Here is a 24,726-nt window from a genome sequence, read left to right as displayed (position 1 = left end):
AATTTTAGTTGTAAAATATGCCTTGGCTTTTAGTCTTTCATACTACTTGCTAATGTGTGAGTTTAATATTTTTCAACACGCTGAAATTTCACTTCTCTTTTTTGCCACATGAGGGTGCTGTTGTATTACATGAGTTATGCCACACACATCCGTGAAGTATCAGCTGAGCAGTTTTTCAATATGCAATGGATTGATGACCATTTTCCACAATGAATTATGTCCTCCGGGGTGCTGTATGTTAGCCATAGCTATGGTTATATGAGCCCTATGTCTCTTTTGAATGCTTTTTTTATTTATGTTTTTCAGAAGACTACCCAGGGGGCACATGGTTAGGTGATGACAGTAACCCTGAGATGCGTGTTCGTTGTCCAGTGTCTGCAGCAGACATGCTCCATATCTCGTCCAACTGCCGCACGGCAGAAAAAATGGCTCTCACGCTGTTGGACTACCTTTTCCATCGGGAGGTCCAGGCCATGTCCAACCTCTCCGGACAGGGCAAACATGGCAAGAAGCAGCTGGATCCGCTCATGATTTATGGCATTCGCTGTGAGTCCTGCCACTTGCTTGATTTTGTTCATTTTTGGAAGATGTCCTGGTGCTACTATTCAATGACTTCACTGTAACCCATGAGTTGGTGCAGTGTTTTTCCATACACCCGATTGCATGATTCGTGTAGAGCTTATTGTATATCAAAGTAATGCACATAAATCTTCACTCAGCCAGAGATGATTAAATCCTTACCCCCTTGAATCAGTAAATGAACTCTGTGAGAACTTCCCAAGTTTCACCCTCCTGCCATTACAAAGCAGCATTGAATTGAACACAGAAATAGGCTGCACTCTCTATTCCCATGGTGAGTTACAACAACATGCATTCATCATTGCACACAAGCGTTAATGTGCAACACATTTTATAACATACCAGACTCTAAATGACAAGCACATGTCTGGAAGAATGATCCGAAAAGAGTCACGTTCAAGTCAGAGAGGGCTCTTTTATTCCTGTTCGAATCCTGTAGCTAGCTAGCTACATACTGTGTTATGCACACACATATGGAGTGTATATCAGATTAGTGCGAGGGTACAACGGTATGCGGGAACGAGAGCAATGCCAGCTGAGTGACTCATTCGGCCTTCCTAAAAAAAAAAAATTAAAAAAAATGGAAAAGGAATGAAAGCACCTGCTCCTCCTGTCTGAACTTGTCCCACCGGCTGTGAAAGGGTTCCTTTTTCTCCATATGACATTTATGCAGATAAACTGGGGAGATGTAAATCCCATCCTAGACAGCTCATTAGGTCAGCCACTAATAGCTGCAGTTTCATCTTTACTTGTTTTCCAGAGGGAATGATTTTTCATAGGACTGCGGTAAAACTTGAAGGTGAAGGAGTAGACAAAATCATTCATCAAATTCCTTATGTTTTAATTAAATTGCGCCATTGGATTATTTAACACTTTTAGGAAGCTTCAAGAGTTTGTCTTTTCTAATGCCCCTTTATTTGTGACGCTGTATCGAAGTTGGCATCTTCGTTGTCATGATACCAATATTTTGACTTTGATGGTATAACTGCATAAAATCAATCAAAATTTAAAAAAAAAACTCAAAACTGGTACTTAATGACAAAAACATTAATAAAAAGAAGTGAAATAATAGTTGACAGCGAACAAACTTCAAATTTGTTTTATTGGGATTAATTCAACCGTTTGCTACAATGATACAAATTAGAACACTTTTCTAAAATAAAAAAATACATTTTGAACATTTTTAAACGGTTTAGAACGATTGAAGAATAAACTTTGAACATAACACTACTAATCATTTTGTACAAAAGTCTTAGGACACCAAAAGAATTGTAGTTAGTTTTAGACGTCAGGCAGTTCAAATCTCACTGAATATTTTACTTTTGACATTCCAACCGCTAGAATTGAGGATGGAAACCTAGTGATTTGATTAGGGATTGTAACAGAAGTGATCAGATGGACCACTGATTGTAATTAAGTAAAATGGCATAGTGATTTCACCCCTATCAATCTTCTTGATGTGGCAACTTGTATAGATTGATAGAAAGCCCACATTATTTAGATATTTGTAGCTCTTAATGTTTACAGCATTAAGGGACCTTTTTTCGGAGTTTGAAATTTCCCATTGCGTTTGAATGCACCTTGTGTCTTGTGCAGAACATAAATGATGATAAGATAAATATTCAATGACAAGCATCTGCCTGTTACATGGCACGAGTGATCATCCCGCTTTTGCGCCACACACACTATAAATACGTTTCCACGTTTAATATAAGCCATCGCTTGATCGTTCGAGACCCAACCCACGATATACATATTGTGTTTTACAGCGTACCCAACAGTATTATAATTCCACATGTACCGGTACAACTGAATGAAATAGATAAGTGTGTAGTCGCCATTGCCAAAATGCACCGAGCGGGTCACAACGCGCTTCAGTCAGAATGGGAGAGAGCGAGGGAGGAAGTAGGCTCGAAGTCCACACATCGGCCTTTATAAAAAGCAAATAGTGCCAGTTTCATTCAAATGGCCGTTAATGAGGCAAAGTACACATCCAGACCAAGAATGGCAGGGGATCCCCAAATCCAGGTGTAAAAAACATGTTGTATCATTCCCAAGAAGACTCATGGCTGTACTAGCTCAAAGGGGTGCTTCCACTCAATAAAATGCGTCAGGGTCTGAATACTTATGACCATATGATATTTCAGTTTTTCTTTTTTCATAAATTTGTAAACATTTCTACATTTCTGTTTTTTTTCTGTCAAGACGGAGTGCTGAGTGTACATTAATGAGAAATAAAATGACCTTTTTTGATTTTGACAAATAGCTGCAATGACACAGAAAGTGAGAAATTTCAAGGGGTCTGAATACTTTCTGTACCCACAGTATTTACTGTATTTATTCACACGGTAGGGATTTAACCTGACGTGCATCACAGATGGGCTTCCGCTCTCTGTGTACGGCTGATTTGCTGTGGCGCCGGACCCATCTAGCAGACGAACACACAGTTGGAGTGCTTTTGCCGCATTTTCCCCCCAGTACCAGTATTTGAAAATGATGGTATTGCATTATTTTTGCCCCCTAAACTTCATAATGCAATAATGGTGACGAGACTTGGTACAGCACTAATGACAAGAATTATTTTTTGAAAAAAATCCAAATCACCGGAATAAAATTCTTGAATGCATTCCAAGGAAATATTCAAATATGTGTTTTCTATAAGAAGATCTCAGACCTCTCTGCTTTTCTGCAGGCCACTTATTCCACAAATTTGGCATCTCAGAGTCAGACTGGTACCGCATCAAGCAAAGCATTGACTCAAAGTGTCGCACTGCCTGGAGACGCAAGCAGCGTGGTCAGAGTTTGGCTGTCAAGAGCTTCTCCAAACGCACACCTCGTGGTTCAGGCTCAGGTAATGTCCATACACGACAGGAATTGGTCTGTGTTGTTGACAGACAGATGACATTGTTAGATCACACCCCACACCAAAATGAATTCACATAGCATCCTTTGAGCATCACCAATATATGGCAAGTGCATTTGACACATTGTACCTTTAAGCAAATGTAAACATTTGGCACAAAGGTATGGAGAGTCACTCCTACCTTAACAGGAAATATACTGCCAATCAGGTTTCCAGTCGGCTAAGAATAAGTGCCAAGCAACAACATTAATTAGGTAACTGTAACAATAAGTGACATCACATCAAGCAGTTCAAAGCAACTTGTTTTGCATTAGGTTTCTTACAGCCTTTCAAAAAAAGCACCATTTCTCAAAATGCTGCTTTCTGATCATGTTGGCTACGGGCTCACTGTTCTTACATCTTAGCAACCACCTGTTTCTAATATTTGGCCTGTCAATTTGTCAAATACATTTGGCCACATCAAGAAAACTCAAAAGGTTCTGATAGTACTACTCTGTTTTTTGAATTATTCAACATACCACATCGGTAACAATGTTTTTTTTCTTTGTTTTTTTTTAACACACATTTACGAGTCATGCCAAGTATGCACTACAAGCGCAGGTGTGGGGTCTTGGGATGGACAAACCACGCTAGTCTTCTCATCTGCAAAGTTGTGAAGAGGAACGGTGTAGATGTTTCAGTTTAATTTCATCTCAATTGAAACATAATGTGGACATTTGTGGTGATCGTAACAATTAAGCCACACAGACGGTTCATTTGTGATACGTGCCGTTGACGCAACGTCAGCTTTAGTAGACACCTCGAGGAGCGATTGCCTCATTTCCCTCCTAAACCTTTGTAACTTCTCCCGCCTCGCTCCTCAGTCACCTCGCTCCTCGATGGAAGTTCTGGTCTGAGCCCTAGCAGACTGCAGTACGCGCATCTCCAAATGCACGCATGCATGGATGCACGAATATCTGGACCATGGCCAATCAGAGGGTGGTTCAGACCAAGATGTGCCTAATGCGTGTTGTAGTTGAACCAAATGGAGGCTTTCAGTCATGAAGACTTTCTCTCCCATGCCTTGAGAGGCAGATCGCACCAGTACAACCTCTTATTTTTTGTTAGCGGTACCACTGAGAGATGAGGGCGCCCGGGGTGCCCAAATTGTTTGCAGTCTAGAGCCCTGACATTGCTTGTCCTGTAATTAATGTGGAGACTCTTCTGCCAGTTATTCATGATAAATGCCACCTTGCACAAAATAAATGAATGTAACAACTGAATCTTGTGGGGCAATTTGGACACCAAGCCCGAAGCATTTAAAATGGCCAAATTTGAGTACACCCTTAGCGTGAGAGCTGGTGTATACTTGGACAGATCACCAGGGCTTTTCCAAAAAGCTTGTTATGAACTCTGGGTCCTGACACTGATATTAGTTGATTTTATTTTGACAAGAAATGATCTGAAAACCACAAAGAATTTCCTGATATTAGTTTTTTTCTGCATTTTTAACATTCCACTGGTGTGATTTATTGTTATTTTTTCTTTTATCTTATGGCCTGTGGTGCAGACCTGCTAACATCTTTCACCGCTCTTTCTTGAGCTTGGGAATGTGGCGCTGGGGTGGGTCGTAGTACTGATCTATTCAAGGTTGTCAGGTTTCTGCTGAAGGATCTATCGTTTTGATTAGTTGCGCAAGAATCCCTGTTTGTCAATGTAAAAGTCTGGTATACGTGTAAAATATAAACAACCTTGTCCACAGATGGACAGGGTTTTTTCAAACATTTGAATGGTTTGTATTTTCAATTGTATGATATGTAAAAACAATGATGGAACAAATCACTAATTTTTGCCGCTTTACTTCTGGATGTAGCACTGTGGGCTTAGAACATGAACCGTTTTCATCTAATTGCCACAGGAAGCATCTAATCTGCCCCTACACATGAATACAGAATGGGGCATGTTATTAGGACCTGTCTTTAATGTGTGCTTGGATCAGTCTTAATTTCTGACCCACTCACACAAGTACAAAATTGCCATTCTGAATTCTGCTTTGGAACAGAGGGAGGCCTCTCTGAAGAAGTCACCCACATAGAAGCAGCCACCCAGCAGACCCTGCACTACACACTGGCCAATCAGCAGGTCCAGTTCCACCACATTGGAGAAGATGGACAAGTTCAAGTGGTAAGTGTGAATAGTTCCCTTGATAATTCTCTGAATTGGTCATCTTTACCTAAGTCTTAAATGTTCTTCATAGAGTTGCATATATATTAGGTCTTAACATGGACTAAGGTTCACCATACTACGAGCAACGGGGGCGAGCACGACCTAAGTGGACCTTTGCTAAAAATTTGGTAGCGACTCTTCATCGCACACAAATCGAATAAGCACCACACATTAACCGGCGCGTTGTAACAGTAAAAGTGTGACACTGTATAGGGTTTTGAGTAAGGATGTCCCGATCTGATCATGTGAGCGGAGTTAATGTCCGTGGTTTTCAGCCGATGGGCAAAATAATTGTTTTTCTTCATTTACTGAAATTTTGTAGGTCACCAAGTAACCAAATAATCCAAAAGTATAAATATTGTGTCAAATGCAGCAGTAATAGCTTAATTTTCTATTACACAATGTTACATTTTGTTTATTTTGTAGGGGGGCAGCGAATAGAAGTCAGAGTCGTAGTAGAGCCACATGCGCACACAGAGGCGCGTGTGCGTGTTCACAATACCTCATTCTGTGTTAAAGGGTATATTCCACAAATTGGTGCCATTTGCGTCCCCAGGAAATAAAATGTATACATAACATTTTTATAAAGCGTTTTGCACATTGATACGATAGTGCTTGATGTTGTATTTTCCGCATTGGAACGTGCCCTTTCGGCTGTTACCTTCCAAATTGGACGGCGCGTTGTAAGTCGAAAAACTGGGGCCATTCCTCATCCAAATAAATGTGCACGTCTACTCATTCCCACTTCAGTCTCTGTAAATATCCTGACTGGTGTTTAATGCCTCGCCTGTCCTAACCGTGATCAGCAAAGAAGCAGTTTTTTTTTTCCCCAAGCAAAGAAGCAGTGTGTTTTTTTTTTTTTAAGCAAAGAAGCAGTTTGCGCTTGTCCCAGCATAAATCTATGTCGCTCTGGTCACTTCCACATTCCCTCATCCTCATATAAATCAGCCACGGAGAGGTTAATCCTTTTGATAGGTTGACGTGGGCGTCAGTAGAGATGTCCACATAAATTTTAGTGCCAATTGATCGCTGTTTTTGGACGTTATCAAGCAATAAAAGTACAATGATTTCCAATGGAGGGTTTGGAATCAGTTCCTCGCGTGACTCTGGCCGAACAAGGATAGAACGGTAGGGGGCGCGGCCATTGTGCTCATTATCAAGAGGCGTTATTCATGGAGTTACTTATTTCCTAATTTCTCCAAAATGAAAGGATAAAATAGAAAATGTTCCTAAAACCCTCTGCCCGGCTCCCGCGCCTCCTCCCTTTTTATTTTCTTCGGAGTCCCAGATTACAAAGGTGTTCCAGCTCTAAGGGAAAGGGGAGCGAAAGCAGCTGGAACACTATGAACTTGTTTTGTCTATGTGTGTGTGTGTGGGCGTGTGTTTGTGTGTGTGTGTGAGCCATTAGCATACATATGTGGAAGCAAAGCACATCATGCAAGTTGGGCGTAGATTTGGAAAAAGCTAAAGCTAAACCCACAAGCTGACAGGCCTTGTCCACAAGAATCCAACACATGAATAATAAAATACATTATTATTTTTACAGCAACTCTTTTCATTTTCCTGATCAAAAAAATATATAAAATGAACTTGTTAGTGAAAACATGGCCATCCAGGCCCCACCGTCCCTTTAATATCCTGACTGGTGTTAAATGCCTCCCCCGTCCTAACTGTGATCAGCAAAGAAGCAGTGTTTTTTTACATTTTTTTTTCAAGCAAAGTAGCAGGGTGTTTTTTTTCTTAGTTTTTTTTTCAAGCAAAGAAGCAGTGTGCGCTCATCCCAGCATAAATCTATATAGCTCTGCTCACTTCCACATTTCCTCATTCTCATATAAATCGGCCACAGACAGGTCAATCCTTTTGATATGTTGAAGTGGTAATTAGTAAGGATGTCCACATACATTTTGGTGCCAATTGATCACCGTTTTTGGACGTTATAAGCAATGAAAGTACAATGATTTCCAATAGAAAGTTTGTAATCGGTTCCTCCAGTGACTCTGACCGAACAACGATAGAACGGTAGGGGGCGCGGCCATTCTCCTCCTTAACAAGAGACGTTATTCATGGAGTCACTTATTTCATAATTTCTCCCAAATTTATTGATAAAATAGAAAATGACAACACTTTTCATTTTCCTGATCAAAAAATATATAAAATAAACTTCTTGGTGAAAACATGGCCATTGCGGCCCCACGGTCCCTTTAAGTGTGTTTGTGTGTGTATATATATATATATATATATATATATATATATATATATATATATATATATTAGAGGTGGGCGATATATATTGTCATGGCTATCATCGTCAACCTTGCTTTCACGATGTGTAATTTTACATTATCGAGAATTAATACTGCCTCTTAAGCATAACGTCACAAGTCAGTCGACGGCCGAAAAGTTTAGGGAAATACTGAAAAATCAGTGTACAGTGTCCAGTGCGACTTATATATGTTTTTTCTTCTGTATTATGCATTTTATGGCTGGTGCGACTTGTACTCCTGAGCGACATATTGTCCGGAAAATACGGTAATAGGTGGGCTGACAAACAGGAAGTGTCTGGTACTGGTTATCTTTTTTCTTTGTGTAGGTCGGAATGTTCAAACCAGTCAAAATGTGCTTTCCTTTTTTTTTTTTAATATGTACACACTGTATATAAGTGACAATGGAATATGGTCTGAGATTATGCACATTAATATGTAGTATGTGCAGAAGTTAGAAAAGAATGGTCGACAGCAGATCTTGATGTTTTTCAAAAATATATTTTACTTATTTCGTTTCTGATGTATTTCTTTATTTAAAACAGAAAAACAAACAATACATGTGATGTACATAGCACCTGTTGTTCTCTTATCTCATGCTGAAGTCCAGCTGTTGCTTAAAGGTGATATCATGATACCACCATACTGGGTCTTCTCCAGTTCTACAGCTGCTTGGCTTATGTTATTTGACGTCAGATGGTTACCATTCAAAACCACTCCTCTCAGTGATTGTTATTTTATTTATTTTTTTACTGATGAAAGATCTCTTTATGTTTCAAACTGTTGGACATTTCAATGTTCACATTGCTTTTTGATCACGAGGAACCGATTTTGTTCATTGACAGATAAATGTTGTGAGCTGTATTAAGTTACATATGGAAATTCAATGTTTCTGTTGGTATTTCTGTCAAGCTCAGTGGTATCCACTAAAAACCCTTGACGTGACATGCAGCATGCAGTGTTTATGTATTCCCCTCAACCCCCACCGCACCCGCCTTCCATCTGCCCTTACTTTCCGATCTGTACTTTTCCTTGGCTCTGCAGAATTGAGGAATATATATATTTGGATTTTTGATCCTTTGCATTGGCTGTCCAATGATGGTTGCATATGTTTTACTAAGATGGTTTACACCTCAATGCAGTGTCTAAAGGGCAAGCCACTTTTCTGTGGTTGCTTGCCAATCACATATGGTCTTAAAGAAAATACTGTTCACAAAATCTGTACATATTAGAGGTGGGCGATATATATCGTCATCGATATCATCGTCAATCTTGCTTTCACGATGTGTAATTTTACATTATCAAGTATTAATACTGCCTCTGACTCGAGTCAGTCAACGGCCACAAAGTATGAGGAAATGCTGAAAATTCAGGGTGCATTGACGGCAGAGGAGGAGGAAGTGATAATCATTCGCCGAATCAGCGGGCAGGACCCGGTCACGTGACTCTGTCCGCACTGCAGCCAAGCTACGTTTCAAGTATGGAGGAGTGTCCAGCGGGGAATAATAGCAAGTCGCGAGTCCACGTCGTCCATCCATAGTCTGTAAATAGTTTGGGGTTGACAAGACTGTCGTCGGTGGGAATAACATTGTTAGAAGTGCCGAAACGGTCATCGTGAAGAGCAATTCTGTTGCACCACGAGCCATATGGACTCACGCACATACACACTCAGTACTTTAGCGAGCAAGTCAAACGTGACATCCTGGATGATCGCTTTTAGTCCGCATCATTCATAACTAGCCTGCATTCCCGAGGCATTTTGCGCAAACTACGACGGTTTATTAGTGTGACGCCAGCATACACCCAAACATGAATAATGTCACAAGTCTCCATATCACAGCGATGAATGAGTGGGAAGATGCACTTTTCGGTAAATTGCAATTTTGTTATTCAACTTTATTCTGAATAGGTTGGGCAATGTATGAAAATGGGTGTTGTCATGACGACGTCTTTTTTTCCCCCTTCGCTGGATGACACTTCGTCACACGTCACATATCAAACACATTTTTTCTCATTCTGATTGCTGTAGTTAACACCCTTTTCCTCATTCTTATTGCTGTAGTACCGGTAGTTAGCAGTGGTACACCAGTTCTTACTGCAGCTCAAAATGTCACATCATTATGGAATAACAGCAGAGACATTTAAATTACATAAATATTCCCAAAAATCAATGTAAGTCTATACATCATTTTTTTTGTTCTTTATTGTTGAATATTGTCATAGAATATCATTGTTTTGCAGAAGATGCATTTAGCAATTTAAAAGAGATGTTGTTCACAAACGCTGTCTATCCACAATTTGTCTGTGAAGCAAGTGCAGATTTAAAATATTTTTTGTAAAATATCATCAAATTATCGTTATCGAGTTTTAAAAAAAAAATATCGATATATATATTTTTTTGCCCATATCGCCTACATATGATTTCTAGAAAATGCAACATCACACTTTGTTGCGCCCTTCTTTGTTCATTCTCTTTCACAAATACATTGACACTAAGAGTGAGCTGGTAGGCCTGTTAAAAGTAATGTATTTGTCTTTTCAAATCCAGTATGGTGTCCAACATAATTAAACATTCCAATGGTCATATTAATATTTTGGTGCTCTTCCTCCAGTCACCAGAACATGCACTGCATGCAAGTTGCCTCTGCTGCGCGTGAAAGGGAAGCTGATAGTTTATGCCTCAAGTGATGGTGGTGCTCTTCCATTATCAATTGATCATTTTTTGAGTGATGCAAAAATAGTGTCATCTCAGTAATGATAGATTATTTAGCAAGCATGTGTCTTCATAAACAGGCTTATTATTACTTACCTCTTCCCTATGGCTTACTATTCTATTACGAACAAATTAAATGATCACTATCATTAAAGTACTCTTAAAAAAAAAAAAAAAAAGTTACCACTCACCCATCTAAGGATGAACCCTAAGTTTGTCAGTGTGTTAGTTAAAGGAAAATGATGTAAGACAGTAGTGACCTCTGTACTATGTACAGGCTGAATAAGTTTCTTCATACTTTATATGTAGATGTATGTTGGTGTGTATATACATTTGTATATACACATGGTTACTGCGTATATTCACGTCGGTTTTTGATTCTGAATGTTTGCTGTTAATGTTATACATTAACGGCTACATTATGCCGCCGTCTCTGTGTGACCTATATCTTTGCTGCTGTAACGATGAAAATTTCCCCACTGTGGGATCAATAAAGGCCTTGTTATTCTTTTTATTCTTATATATTTTCGGAATGGCTTAACCTCACGAGCTGAGCTGAGAGCCACCCCTTCTTTGAATATTTTAAAAAGGCAATTAAAAACACATCTTTTTAGGATGGCGTTCCAGTTATATTTATGTGCATTTTTTCTGTACTTCTATACCTTTTGATGTTTCTTTATTCATATTTTATGTTGACTATGTGAAGCACGTTGTGAGCCCTCTCTTTGAGAAGCGCTATATGAATACATTTTACTTACGTACTTACTAGGGGTGTGCAGGATGTACATTATTTTTGACATTTGAAGAAAAATGTTCTCCATGTGTCTTTCTCAGATTCCACAGGGTCAATTGCACATTGCCCAGGTTCCTCAAGGAGAGGAGGTGCAGATCACCCAGGACAGTGAGGCAAGTTTGCATGCTTTTGTAGTTTGAGACGAAAAGAGCCATTCACTTTTTTCTAGTGTTTTTCTGCTGTATCACACTCCAAACAAAAAGGACAGTACAAGTAGAGTAGAAAGAAGAAACAAAAAAAACTACTAAAAGAAATACCATATTTTTCAGACTATAAGTCCCCCTTTTTTCACTGTTTGACCGGTCCTGCGACTTATACTCAGGTGCAACTTGTATGTGGGTGGGTATTACAAAGTGTGGTTCAACAGGATGGTCAAATGCTGACTCACTCCTATTTTCTTCCCTTTACAATGAGTCACCAGATTTCACTGCTTACAATATTGCAGACATACTGCAGAGATAAGATATATAACATGACGAGATTTGTGCTGTCATTTTGGTGTGAATGTATTTTGCGTGGTGAATAATAGCCCTCGCGGCCGCTTCCTCTTTGTGACATGACAATACACCGATTTAATTAAGAGCCCATTATACCCTTAAAATGCATCAGCTTCAAAAACCATTGGTACCAATAAACTGGCAGAATGTCAATGCAATACAGTATCGTTTAATCGAATCCTATGCTGTCCATAAGGTGAAAGCACGTCTCCAGAAAAAAATTGTTTAGGTTCGTTTCCTCGTCGTTTCCACAAGGTGCCACTCACGATCTGCTACTGTAATGTACTCTATATTTCCACTGGAATGACTTTAGTAAGTTAAACGGGAGGTTCAATGAGTTCGCTGCAAAATGTGAATTTTTTTAAAAACCTTTTATATTGTAACACGACTGAGTAAGCTTTGTGTCAAGTGTGGGATTCTTTTTATTGGTCATGCACGTTCAATAAAATAGATTGATAATTTTTTTTATGCAAGTTGCACGCACTATTTCTTTAATGTATTCTTGCCTGCGAATCACCAAGATTTTAACGGCGCACAATTAAGATGCAGGCATTACGTATTTTGCGAAGTGAGCACTGATCATTAGAAGGTATCTACCGTGCATCTAAAGTAACGCTACGTAATTGACAGCCATTGTTTTAATAATATTCACCATCGAGAGTTAATTTTCAACATACAATTGGTCATTTGTATTAGTTTTTCAACTGAATATCTTTGTATGAAGGTATTGAAGCTGTTCCAGTGTAAAAACACATTTTATTTTATTTTTTTTTACTTGAGTACTCTGTGCTTGGTGCTCAGGTACCAAGCGCTCCAATATAAAACAATCAAGTACCACGACATTCAACAATCTCTTGCGAATAACAGGATGAGTGATATGCCTTTATTTATTCAGAGCTATAAAAAGGTTTAATTTAAAACATATATCATTTTGACATAGTTTTGAACGAGTTTATTTTTACGCTCTCATGTCAAACACTTTCTGAGAACCATCCATATATTAAAATTACAGCTCGGTCTGCACCACAAATCCCCGTTGCCAAGGGACACTTGTAAATACGCTCGGGGCGCACTGCTTTATGCCGACCGTTCAGAAACTCAGAGGGTTGTTCGATTGGTCATTCATGGTGCCCCAAAAAACGGCATCCAAGAGTCCAGTGCGTCAGGCAGTACAAGGAAAGGAAGTAGTTCAAGCACGAGCTGCTTTATAACATCAACTGCGTTCAAAAATGAATGGGACGGGAATGCGCTCTGCCTTTCTGAGCACACACACACTCTTGAGTGGTGTCAAGGTGTCAGAGTGAATTTCAACAAACGAGGACAACAAAACTCCGCTTATCACTACTATGGGTGCACTGATCACAATTTCCTGGCCAATCACGCTCCCCAATCTTTAAAATGAAATCATCTCAAAGCAGAAGATGGCAGTGGCTGACTTTTTCAAACCTTTTGCGGGAGACGAGATTGTGGACAAGATCAGTTTTATTTTAAGGTATCAATGGGTGCACCCTTATTAACTACGCAAAAGTTTTTCTTTTTAGTTTAAAATGGCTTACCTTAACTAGAATCCCGCGCGCATTGTGGCCAAGGTGGAATCCTGGTCGCTTATTGTCCTTTTTGCAGCTTTTTAATCCTTGTGCCGGTGTAAGTAAACTGAATGCTAGTTGCCATGATTACTGTACTTCTTCAGACGGAAGATCTTCTTAGTCCAGCGAAGCGACTAGAATTCTACCTTTGACCACAGTGCGACACGGGATTCCATTTAAGATGAGTCATTTTTAACGAACGAAAAACTTAAAACGTAGTGGAAGTTTTATCGTCTGGGTTTTCTGCGTTCGGAATTCCCTCTGACACCTTGACACCACTCAGAATGTGTGTGTGTTTATTCGGAGGCAGAGTGCACTCTCCCTCCCATTAATTTCTGAACGTATCCTATGTTATAAAGCAATCAGAAGCTCCTGCTTGAACCGTTTTCTTGACTGGTACGACTGTGGAGCGAGTTATAGTCCGAAAAATACAGCAGTAATTTCTTATTACCTTTGAAACTGCAATTTAGTTAAAAAAAACATACAACTTTTGGTTGTAAAATACAACTTTAGATTTAAAGATTTTTGTTGATTGTACAAACCAAAGCATTGTTAGGGCCACACTGGGAAAAAAGGTATGATGCAAATAAAGTTGTAATTTTGCGAGCATAGACATACATGTGTAATGAGGACTGTAGAACTGAGGATGTGAAGTTACACTTTTTCAGTTCAACGCCATCATTAGTATGAAAAGTTGAATGTGATTATGTGTGCTTGTGAGGAAGAACAGCACAGAATGAAATAATCTCATTTGTTGGCTTTGTTCAATCATCAACTAGGCACATTTTTATCCAATCTTTCATGATGTTAACTCATTACTATTACTATTACTATACTTACTTACTATAAACTTGTTCCTCATAATTTATTATTGCGCAGTAAATTTCCAATTCAATTTTGTACTTGGTAAGAGGAAACACCCTATGATAACATTTACATGGCAGACCATTGCTACATTTGTTGGTAGTGTGTCATAACTTTAATTGTTCGACTGACAATGTCAGAAATTATAGTTCATTAAGATTTATGCAAAATCATCTACTATAATTGTGTCTTCTGCTAGAATCCAACATCTGAGTAAAGCACTTCAGTAATAGCTTACTATTAAAGTAAAGTCATTAGTGATTTGAATAAAAACAGATGTTGCCTGTTGCATGCCTTCATGTTTATGTACCCGCCTACTTATTCATGGAGTTATGACTTTTGTTTCCATGTAAATCCCCCACCAGGCATCACTGCATGTGCTCACAGCACCGACTTGCCAACTGAAATCAAAATTTAAAGCCCACTGACAGTTGAAGAGTAATTTCGGCATTAACATCACTCTAGATTACTTTGTCAGGTAGTTGGGCAGGGATTTATTTCAAGGCGCCAGTAAATGTAAATATACATGCTTGTACTCGCATACTGTACGCTGTGTTCAGCAGCTTGACGTTTATGCAGCAGCCATTGACACTTCAACCACGTGTTTTTCACATTTCCAACCCCATTTCGCACTGAGAGGATGCCATGTACAATTGAGTGAGAGAGACCAGGAGTATTGAAGGCAGAAAAGCCTTAAAGTCTTTCCTGCTCTTTGTGGCTGAACTCAGATTTTCTTTTCTCCTCTCCCCATCCTATTTCATGATTATGTTTGTTTTTTAGAGTTCAAAGCTTAGCAACAGAATCCCACTTCTCCCAACTGCCACTCACACAGAATATGTTTTCATTAGGAACAGACCCCTTTCCATCAAGACATTGGGTTTAAGCGTGCTCGAAGAGGAAATGAGCTGTTTGAGAGTTTACACTGTTCTCTGGCCATACGACATCTCAGACTATGCTACAAACAAATGAAATGCAATTACAGAAAACCGCAAAAAACTGTGACATGTTTAAATATGGCACATACAATAGAATCCAGTTCACGGACTCCTGTTTATGTCATTGTGGATGTTCAGTTTTAATGATGGCCATTGCAGTTGCAATTTGTTTTCCAGAAGTCATGTTGTATCCAGACATGACAGAATAGTTGGTTTATGTACAAAGAGTATTTGTATCAGTGTTTATGTGCTAACACTCATGGCAACTGCACGCCGAGAATTCATATCGCAGTTGTTGTACTGATCAGGTAGTGATACTGACTGACATAGTGGATTGTGAATTGATGTTAATGTTTAAAGGTAAATAAGCAAGCTAAAAGTGTCAGCTAAAGTTTTGTTTTAAACGGGTTTCTTGTTTGCAGTTTAAAGGTCCCATTAAACATGTTCTTCCCCTTATGTCCGTTTCAAATTTAATCAGATTGGGATGTAATGGGCTGTTTATATTTGGGATCTTGTGAAGAGGTCCGTGCTTTTTTTCTTCTTCTTTTTTTGGGGGGGGGAAATTGCAGCATTTTTCATGGCATGTTATTTCTGTCTTTCAGGGGAACCTCCAGATCCACCAGGTGCATGTTGGCCAAGATGGACAGGTAAGAACCTTGAATTAATTCTTGTCGGAGTAATGAAACACTATTAGTTCCCTGTGTATGGGGATAACTTGGATACCACTCTTCTGTGTTGTGTGGAGAGAGAGACTTGGCTTGCTGCTTTATTTATCTTCTACTTCATTGAATAGACAGATGGTGGACACTGGTATTGCCTGTACAAACAGGTCTCAAACAGTGTAACAGAGCAAGAGCGGGGTGAGTGAACCCATGTTCAGCACATCTTTGCAATATTATGCAAGGATAACAGACTAGGGAGAGTAGACCTTCACCTTGGGTGAACTGTAAAGTAGGGCTGAACGATTTTAGGAAAAAATTGTAGTGCGATTTTTCTGACAGATATTGCGATTTCGATTTAAATTGGGATTTTCTTCAAATGACACTTCAGTGCATTTACAACATACATTTACATATATCACAGAAAATGACGTCATACCATCAAATACATAACTATTACTTTACTAAATTTCTTTACTACTTAAGAAATTTCTTAAGTAGAAAATTTTGTAAGTAGGGACGCATTTTCCATCTAAATGCCCTAATCCGTTCCAAATGTTTTATAATAAAATGCATAAAAATACATCAAAACATGTAACAAATACATGTTACAATTAGATTATTGCACAATAAATGAGAGTTGTGCATAATCTAAAAAACAAAGAATAGAGTAAAGAATAAAAATGATGGTCATATACCTTTTAATTGCTGTCCTCATTGTTTTTTGCCCTCTTTGGTTCATGTTCTCGCTCAGTTGTTTTTGCCTGGCGTTTTGTAAAGAACTGATCCAAGGACGTTTGCTTTTGTCGGCTTTTAACAATCCTTCGAAAATGTCCAAGGCAAGCATCATCATAGTGAGTGATCGCCCGACAGGTGAACACTTTTTTTCTGGGTGATTCTTTTCAACAAATTCCGAAACTTCATGGAATTTGCCTAGAATGTCTTTTATTCGGGCCGATGGAATCATGACTGCCTCCTCCTTCTCCTCCTCGTCCTCTTTGAACTCCTCCTGCTCTGCACTGTGTGTTGCATCGCCTCCTACTCCTTCAGCTACGTCATTAAAAGCTCCTCGTTGTACTCCTGAATCAACACGTTGATTTCCTCTTCATTCACCTCAAGACCCATGCCCTTCCCCAGCGAAATAATTTCCTCAACTTCAGCCTCCACCTCGAACCCCTCCATATCCCATGGGGCAACAGCATCGGGCCACAGTTTTCTTCAAGCTGCATTAAGGTTATGCCTGGTCACCTCCTGCCAAACCATGTCAATCAACTTGAGGTAAACAACGATATTGAAGTGCTGCATCCAATACTCACGAAGGGTAAGCTGAGTGTTTTCAGTGATGTCGAAACACCTCTTGAACAGGTGTTTTGTGTAGAGTTTCTTGAAGTTTGAAATAAGTTCTTGGTCCATGGGCTGAAGGATAGAGGTGGTGTTAGTTGGGAGGTACAACACCTTAATAAACGAGAACTCCTCCAGGATATCATCTTCGTGGCGGGGTGGGTGGGCAGGCGTATTATCAAGAATGAGGAGGCACTTGAAGGGGAGATCGTTTTCCTCTAGATACCTCTTAACAGCAGTGGCAAAAACCAAATTGACCCACTCAACAAAAAATTGACGGGTGACCCAGGCCTTGGCATTGGCCCGCCATAGCACCTGAAGTCTTTCTTTTAATATTGTAAGCCTTGAATGCTCTAGGATTTTTGGAGTGGTACACCATAAGGGGCTTGATTTTGCAATCCCCACTGGCATTGGCACAAAGGGCAAGCGTAAGGCGGTCGGTCCTTCATGGGCTTGTGGCCTGGCATTTTCCTCTCTTCTGCTGTGGTGATGGTACGGCGAGGCATCTTTTTCCAAAAAAGGCCCGTCTCGTCGCAATTAAAAACTTTCTGTGCAACATAGCCTTCATCAATCACCAACTGTTTGAATTTTTGCACAAATTTGTCGGCCGCTTTGTGGTCGGCGCTACTTGCCACACCATGCCGAACAACAGAGTGAATTCCAGTCCTCCTTTTGAACTTCCCGAACCACCCGCGCAACGCCTTGAACTCCCGGTGTTCTTTCGCCTACGTTCCCTCGCCTGCATCCTCCTTCACGAGGTCATTAAAAATGACAGTTGCCTTTTCGCAAATTATGTCCTCCTCACTGTGTCACCAGCCAACTCTTTCTCCTTTATCCACACGAGTAACGACCTCTCCATATCATCGTTCACTGCCGACCTCCTCTTCGAAATTATAGTGCGACCTTTGGACGGAGTTATAGCTTTTATGGCTTCCTTTTGTTTTAACAAAGTGGCGACTGTCGATACATTACGGTCATACTCTTTGGCGAGATCAACCAAACACATCCCCTTTTCATACTTCTCAATTATCTCTTGCTTTGTTTGTATGGACAGAACAACTCTTTTCTCCTTTTTTTCTTTTCCTTGTTTCTCCATCACTTTTTTTGGGTCCATAGCGGAGTGGCGAAGAACGAGGATCCTGCATAGACATAGCCATGGTAGATATATCTACCTGTCTATCTACGCACACAGACACACAGAGTAGAGGTCCCTCTTAGCCAATGGGATACCAGGAATATGCGAGATAATAGCCAATGGCAGAGCAGCTATGAGTATGTTGCGTTCAGTAAACTCTGGAGCTCCGAGTTGCAGCCCATAATGTACTGTATTTTTGCCTTTCGTATCCTGAAATTTCTTTCGTAACTATAACTATATTTTCCTGTTGAGGCGTTTCATAACTTGAAAATTTCGTTTGGAGAGACGTTCGTAAGTAGAGGTACCTCTGTACACTAAAGACGTTTTATGGAGGAGGCCGTCCTTTTTCACGGTTTTTAAAAGGGTTCAAGTAAGGCAAGACCTACTGTACTACTTGCCATCTTGTATAAATATGCAGTTATGTGTCATAGCATATAAATGTACTAAATACTAGGGGTGTAACGGTACGCTAAATCACATTTCGGTTCGGTTCAGTTTTTTGGAAACTTCGGTTCGGTATATTTTTGGTACAAAAACATTTTTTTTTTTTCATATGTTTATTTTGAAAAGATGGTAAATGTTTTTTTTAGAAAAAATAAAAGTGAACCATTCGGGTGATGTTCTAAGAAATTACACCAGAATAAAAATACACTAACAATAAAGATCTCTTAATTTTGTAAATTATTAAGACACTGAAATCTTTAAACACTCAGCAGCAACGGCCTATGACTATGACACATCTAAGTATTCAAGTTAAAGACAAGTTGTCATTACCGTACATACTGTATATACACGTTTTGTGATGAGAAAAAAAAAACATACAATAACAGTTACAATTATTGCTAACTATATTAAAACTCTTTTTATAATGAAAAAAAATACTGTAACTTTAAAAAGTCTTAATGAAATTGTATACACTTTTATCTGTGTTGTGGTCGGATTTGCGTGTTGCTGAGTTGTGATGTTTTTGAGGTTCATGAATGCATCGTACGGCAAACGAGTGGAGCAGTGGAGTTGTACTTGGATTAATAAAAACGTGATAATTAAACTACGTCTGACGGCGTGTTTCTGGAAGACGCTACAATATGACAAATCTTGCTATTTAGTTTGACGTTTTGGGCTAAAAAGACTGCTTGCTTCCTCGTCTAACAAACATTCACAGTTGGCTGATGCTGTGCATGTAGACGTGCTAGCCGCAACATAGCCGCCGATTTCATGTAGCAATGTCGGCACACAACTTTGGGACTCCTCCACGTACCTTTCCCCATCGCGATTTTAACAGGAAAGCCAGAATGTTCCCAAACAGGAGGCCGCAGAGTACGCGGGGACCTTCGAGCGCTGGCTCTTTTCTGGCTCTCTCTTTTGTGCCGCCACTGTCCTCTCCCGCATGCAACAGTCAGTAGCTCTGTAACTCGCACTGCTAATAAGTGGACCGAACCGAACGCAAGTGGACCGAACCGAACATGCCGAACCGAAACGTATTAATACACCCACGTGTACCGTTACACCCCTAGTAAATACACACATTTTTTAAACCCAAAAATGTTTTAAATGTTGTACTAATGTACATGTTCTTTGTACATAAATGTAAGCTGTAAATATTTTTCCCATATTTTTGCGAGACACTTAACTGCTTCAAACAGAGACTGAGGCCTTTGCAATGTGGCCTGAAATTCATATCACGGTATTGATTGAATATTTTGGTCCTAACAGTAATGGTAAGTGTAAAAATGTAAAAATCATAATGAGAATATTTCTGATTGGGAAAAAAAGAACTTAGCGACACTGTGACTGACTGTGACTGTTCACGTTGTGACTCAAATTGTGAATTGTGAACATGAAGTCCTGCATATGCACCAAAATGGCATGGGTTGTTGCAGCGGCAAAGCTTGAATTGCCCTACCAACCATCAATTTAGCAATTGACACCATTGCACCATTTACAGACATCCCTAACCTTGTCATCTGCAAGGAACTCCGAATGCAGGATTGCATGTGGTAGCTGAAGCTTTTAATGGAGATGTGTAATTAAAAAAAAAAAAAAGTTACAGTTCCCAGGTGTTTTAATGGAACGTCTCTGACATAACACAGCCAAGATTCAAATACAATGGAACCTCAAGTTACGAACTTTCTGTGAGTCCGTTTCTAAATGGAACGTTCATAAATCGAGGTAACAAGACATAAAACAAAAAAAACATAACTATTATTGCTTTTATTATAACTATGTTTCTTGTAAAAAAAAAAGTGAGTCAGTTGAATTTACATAATACATGAACGTCATGGCACCTGGTCAGAATAATACCACCTCTGCCTCAATTTGAGCCAGGAAAACCCCTGAATGAGAATGATTAACAACCGTATGATGGAAAAAGATCACCATTGCACGCCGCAAGGCATCCTGGGAACCAAGGAACGGGTGAAAAGTACCCAAACAACAGTGATTAAAATTTTTTTTTTCTTCAATAGAACTGTTGACATTTCATTTAAAGTGCATACGTGTTGTACATTCCTGATTTAGATTACTACTACTTCTGCTACTTCTTTTAACTGCATTCTGTACAATAGTGGGCTCTTTTGAAGGGCATTCACATAGGCAGGGGTTCACATAAGCGGTGTGCATGCGCGCATGCATACTGGAAATAGTCATGTGCGCGCCAGATTCGATTGCCTCAGTGTGCATTGACGTGCCAAACATTTTGAAGCCACAGATGTCTGTGATCGAAGCTCAGTGACTGTGGGCATGGTAGCCCACATTCGAAAAGTCCAAGTCAAGTTAGCAGCCACAACAATTTCTTCCTAGGATTAACTTAACAGAATAAAAGATTAATAAGGCTTCAATGCACAGTATTCACTAGTGAGGTTTTTTATTTTGAAGTTAGCATAGCGACGTGTTGCGTAATACTGTATGAACAACCATGATGGTGGCCAGTTTGACTTTAATGGCTCTCATGAAAATAGCTGCTAGACTCGAGGGGTGGCGGCTTCGGCGGTCTGTCAAAATACGCAATTGCGTGAAAGCCGTCTGTGATACAAAAAAGATTGGGCACCGGGCCGGTGCCCTTACAGGACTGTGCTAAATCCGCTAGCGCTCTCAAACGGTCTCGTATTACATGTCAGAGGCAGGCAATTACATTTTTGAAGTTGCCACGTGGATAAACGGTTGACAAAGGGTCACACCAGCAAGCTAACTCAATTGTATTAAATATGAATTTACTGACTTCGATTTGATAAAGCAGCAAATTGTATTTCCACTTGTAGCCCTGGTATAGCTTGTTACAAAATTAAAACTTAAAACTGGTGAAAAACATTTATAATCAGTCTTATCCAAATGACATATCTCCACATTAACTTTAATCACTATTGAATCAATATTCACAAAAACAGGTCTGCAGTGTCCACGTCTTTGTATTTTTAAAGTGCGCTAACATTAAGAGCGCAAACCACCATTACTGTAGCCGTTCTTCGGTCTCCCAAATCATTAGCAGGGCAAACTCCTCTCTTCCCAATGCCTCCACTGTGCAGGAAATAATATTATTGCCAATATTGTTGTTATGGGGCGGCATGGCTCAGTGGTCGAGTGGTCGTTTCCCAGCCCGCAGATTGTGGGTTCGATCCCCCGCCATTGTGACCATGTCGAAGTATCCTTGAGGAAGATACTGAACCCCCAGTTGCTCCTGATGCTGCGTCATTGGTAGGTAGATGAGATACAGTGTGAAGCGCTTTGAGTACCAAAGGTAAAAAAGCGCTATACAAGTCACAGTCCATTTACCATTTACCAAAATGAGAACCACAGTTGCCGTGGATGCATTTCATTTTTTAAAAATAGTTGCTAGAATGGTTGGAGAAGTCACCACGAGCCATATGTGTTACGAGGAAAACTTGGCGACCGTGCAAGCACGCTAAACAAAAGCTTAAACACGCACACACACATTCAGAAAACAGTCGCCGAGTTGAACCAACAAATATAAACGCACGCACACACACTCAGTACTTTAGCGAGTCAAACGTGACATCCTGGATGATCGGTTAACATTCAGTTTACACGCTTTTAGTCCACATCATTCATAACTAGCCTGTATTCCCGAAGCATGTTGCACAAACTACGACGGCTTATTAGTGTGACGCCAGCATATACACAAACATGAATAAAGTCACAAGTCAACATATCACAGCGACGAATGAGTGGGAAAATGCACTTTTCGGTAATTCAATTCAATTCTTTATTTCGGACACAGCTGCGGTCCATAGTAAAAACAGTAAAAAATACAGAGAACATACAACATACAAAACAGACAAATATCCCATATCACATATTTACGTACAAGCCAAGGCGCCAATGCCTCCAGAGCCTTGAAGTGAACCTGACCGTACTCAGGGCAGGATTTACCAGTGCAGAAATGATGCCGTTTGTTGACTTGGACATTCTAAACATACAGCTGAACATAAGGTTCCTGAGTACAGCAGGACATGTAGAGACACGAGCACTCACAAACATTTGGCTCGCACTGCTCACTCTAAAGACATTGAGAAGCATTCTCAGGCCATCATTATATGCCACCTTGAGTCTCTGCATGGAGCTCCTTTTGTAGTGCCGCCACAAGTGGGCAGTATACATTGGGGTGCAGAAAGTTTTAAAAAGAGTTATCTTAACAGGCCGCGAGAACATACTAAATTTTCTTTTCAGCATATTAGCCTGTGCATACATCATACGGCATTGCCTCTGAATATCTATATCATCAGACAGGTCGTCAAATAATGTCCTGGATATTTAACTTCCTAACATGTTTTAAGGACAGTACCAGACAGAGAAGACAGGAAAAGATGATTTCTTGTCTTCCTTACTTCTGACGATCATGATGTTACTCTTTTAACCATTAAATTTAATGTCAAAATCAGAGCCATATTGGGAGCATATTCTGAGTAGCTGCTGGAAACCAGCACTGTGTGGACACAGGACAACCAGATCATCTGCGTACAACAGGTGGTTCACAATAGCATCTCCTACCATACAGCCTGTTCTGCAACTGTTCAGTTGGTTGGATAACTCATCCATATAAATATTATATATAAGGAATGGAGATAAAATACTCTCCTGCCTAACTCCATTACATACATTGAAGGGGGCAGATGTACATTCACCCCATTTCACATACATTGTCTGGTGTGAGTACCAGAAAATCAGAATTCTAATAAGTGACATGGGAAACTCTCTATTTTTCAATTTATAAAACAATTTTTCGTGATTCACACAATCAAAGGCCTTAGAGGCATCAATAAAACACATAAAAATCGTGGAATTTTGTCTGTTGTACAAATCCAGAATCTCCTTAAGAGCAAAAATGCATGAATCTGTGCCATGTTTAGGTTTAAAACCAAACTGGTTGTCAGAGGTCAGGATAAACTGTTCCAGCCTATTCAGTATAGTCCTCTCCAGAACCTTGGATAGGATACTGGCCAGGGCTATAGGTCGGTAGTTATCTGAGCTGTTGATTTTCCCAGCTTTATCTTTAGTAATTGGTGCTAGTAAAACAGATAGAATGGAATCAGGTAAAATACCATGAACTAAAAACCCCGTAAAACAGATGGCAATTAGGGGACAGCGTTTTCTGCTCGCAAATTTCAAGTGCTCTGCAGATATCTTGTCCATACCTCATGCTTTATTGTTTTTTAGCATCATTATTGCATCGTGGAAATCTTGAGAGGAGATGGTCACGTCTTGATTAATGTCAATGGTGCCTACTGTGATGATGTTACTTGTGACACAGGTGAAAAGCTCATAGTAATGTTTCCTCCATAACTGAGAAATTTCCTCCGAGCCACAGACACCATCAATATTGGTTGCTAACGAGGTTTTACAATTATTCATTCTCTTAATTTCTTTCCAGAAATCAATAGGACTATTGTTTTGTAGTTTTCTTGCGAGAGAATCAGACCTCATTGTGTTTTCATTCCTTTTGATGAAACGTAGAGCATATTTAAAACTTGCATGTGCCTGTTTCTGATACTCAAATAAAGGGCCATATTTTAATCTTCCTGACTCAACCCATACCTTGAAGGCCCTTCTAGCCTCAGCATGGAGCTCTCCCACATAATCATTCCAGCCTGGCTTGGCTTTGTGTGGTTTGAACTTAAAGAGAGATGCACATGAGACATGGAGGGATTTCACAATATTATCATACAGAGAGCATAGTTCAGTAGCATGTAGGGTGCTTTTACAATTAGTATCACAACATACAACGGCATCCTTTGGTAATTCAATGTTACTCAACAAGACATCAGACTGTGCATAATACTTA

At 39.7% G+C, this 24,726-nt stretch overlaps 1 protein-coding gene across 4 annotated transcripts in view; it reads left to right on the top strand.

Moving 5' to 3' along the window:
• The window catches only part of banp (BTG3 associated nuclear protein), a 51,239-nt gene that overhangs the window by 8,662 nt on the left and 17,851 nt on the right, over positions 1-24,726 (top strand). For all 4 annotated transcript variants that reach the window (XR_015086653.1, XM_086029454.1, XM_086029452.1 and 1 more), the window contains exons 7-11: positions 307-546; positions 3,272-3,430; positions 5,484-5,605; positions 11,456-11,527; positions 15,899-15,943. Coding sequence is in view for 3 of the 4 variants with exons in the window: in XM_086029454.1 (XP_085885580.1) it covers positions 307-546; positions 3,272-3,430; positions 5,484-5,605; positions 11,456-11,527; positions 15,899-15,943 (638 nt within the window). In the remaining variant the exon portion in view is untranslated. The remainder of the gene's footprint in view (positions 1-306; positions 547-3,271; positions 3,431-5,483; positions 5,606-11,455; positions 11,528-15,898; positions 15,944-24,726) is intronic.

The sequence above is a fragment of the Filicampus tigris genome, chromosome 4, assembly GCF_054856515.1.
Source record: "Filicampus tigris isolate MCC_2025a chromosome 4, RoL_Ftig_1.0, whole genome shotgun sequence".
NCBI classification, from domain to species: Eukaryota; Metazoa; Chordata; class Actinopteri; order Syngnathiformes; family Syngnathidae; genus Filicampus; species Filicampus tigris.
Note: the sequence above shows the minus strand (reverse complement) of the source record. Positions and strands in the feature narration are given on the sequence as shown.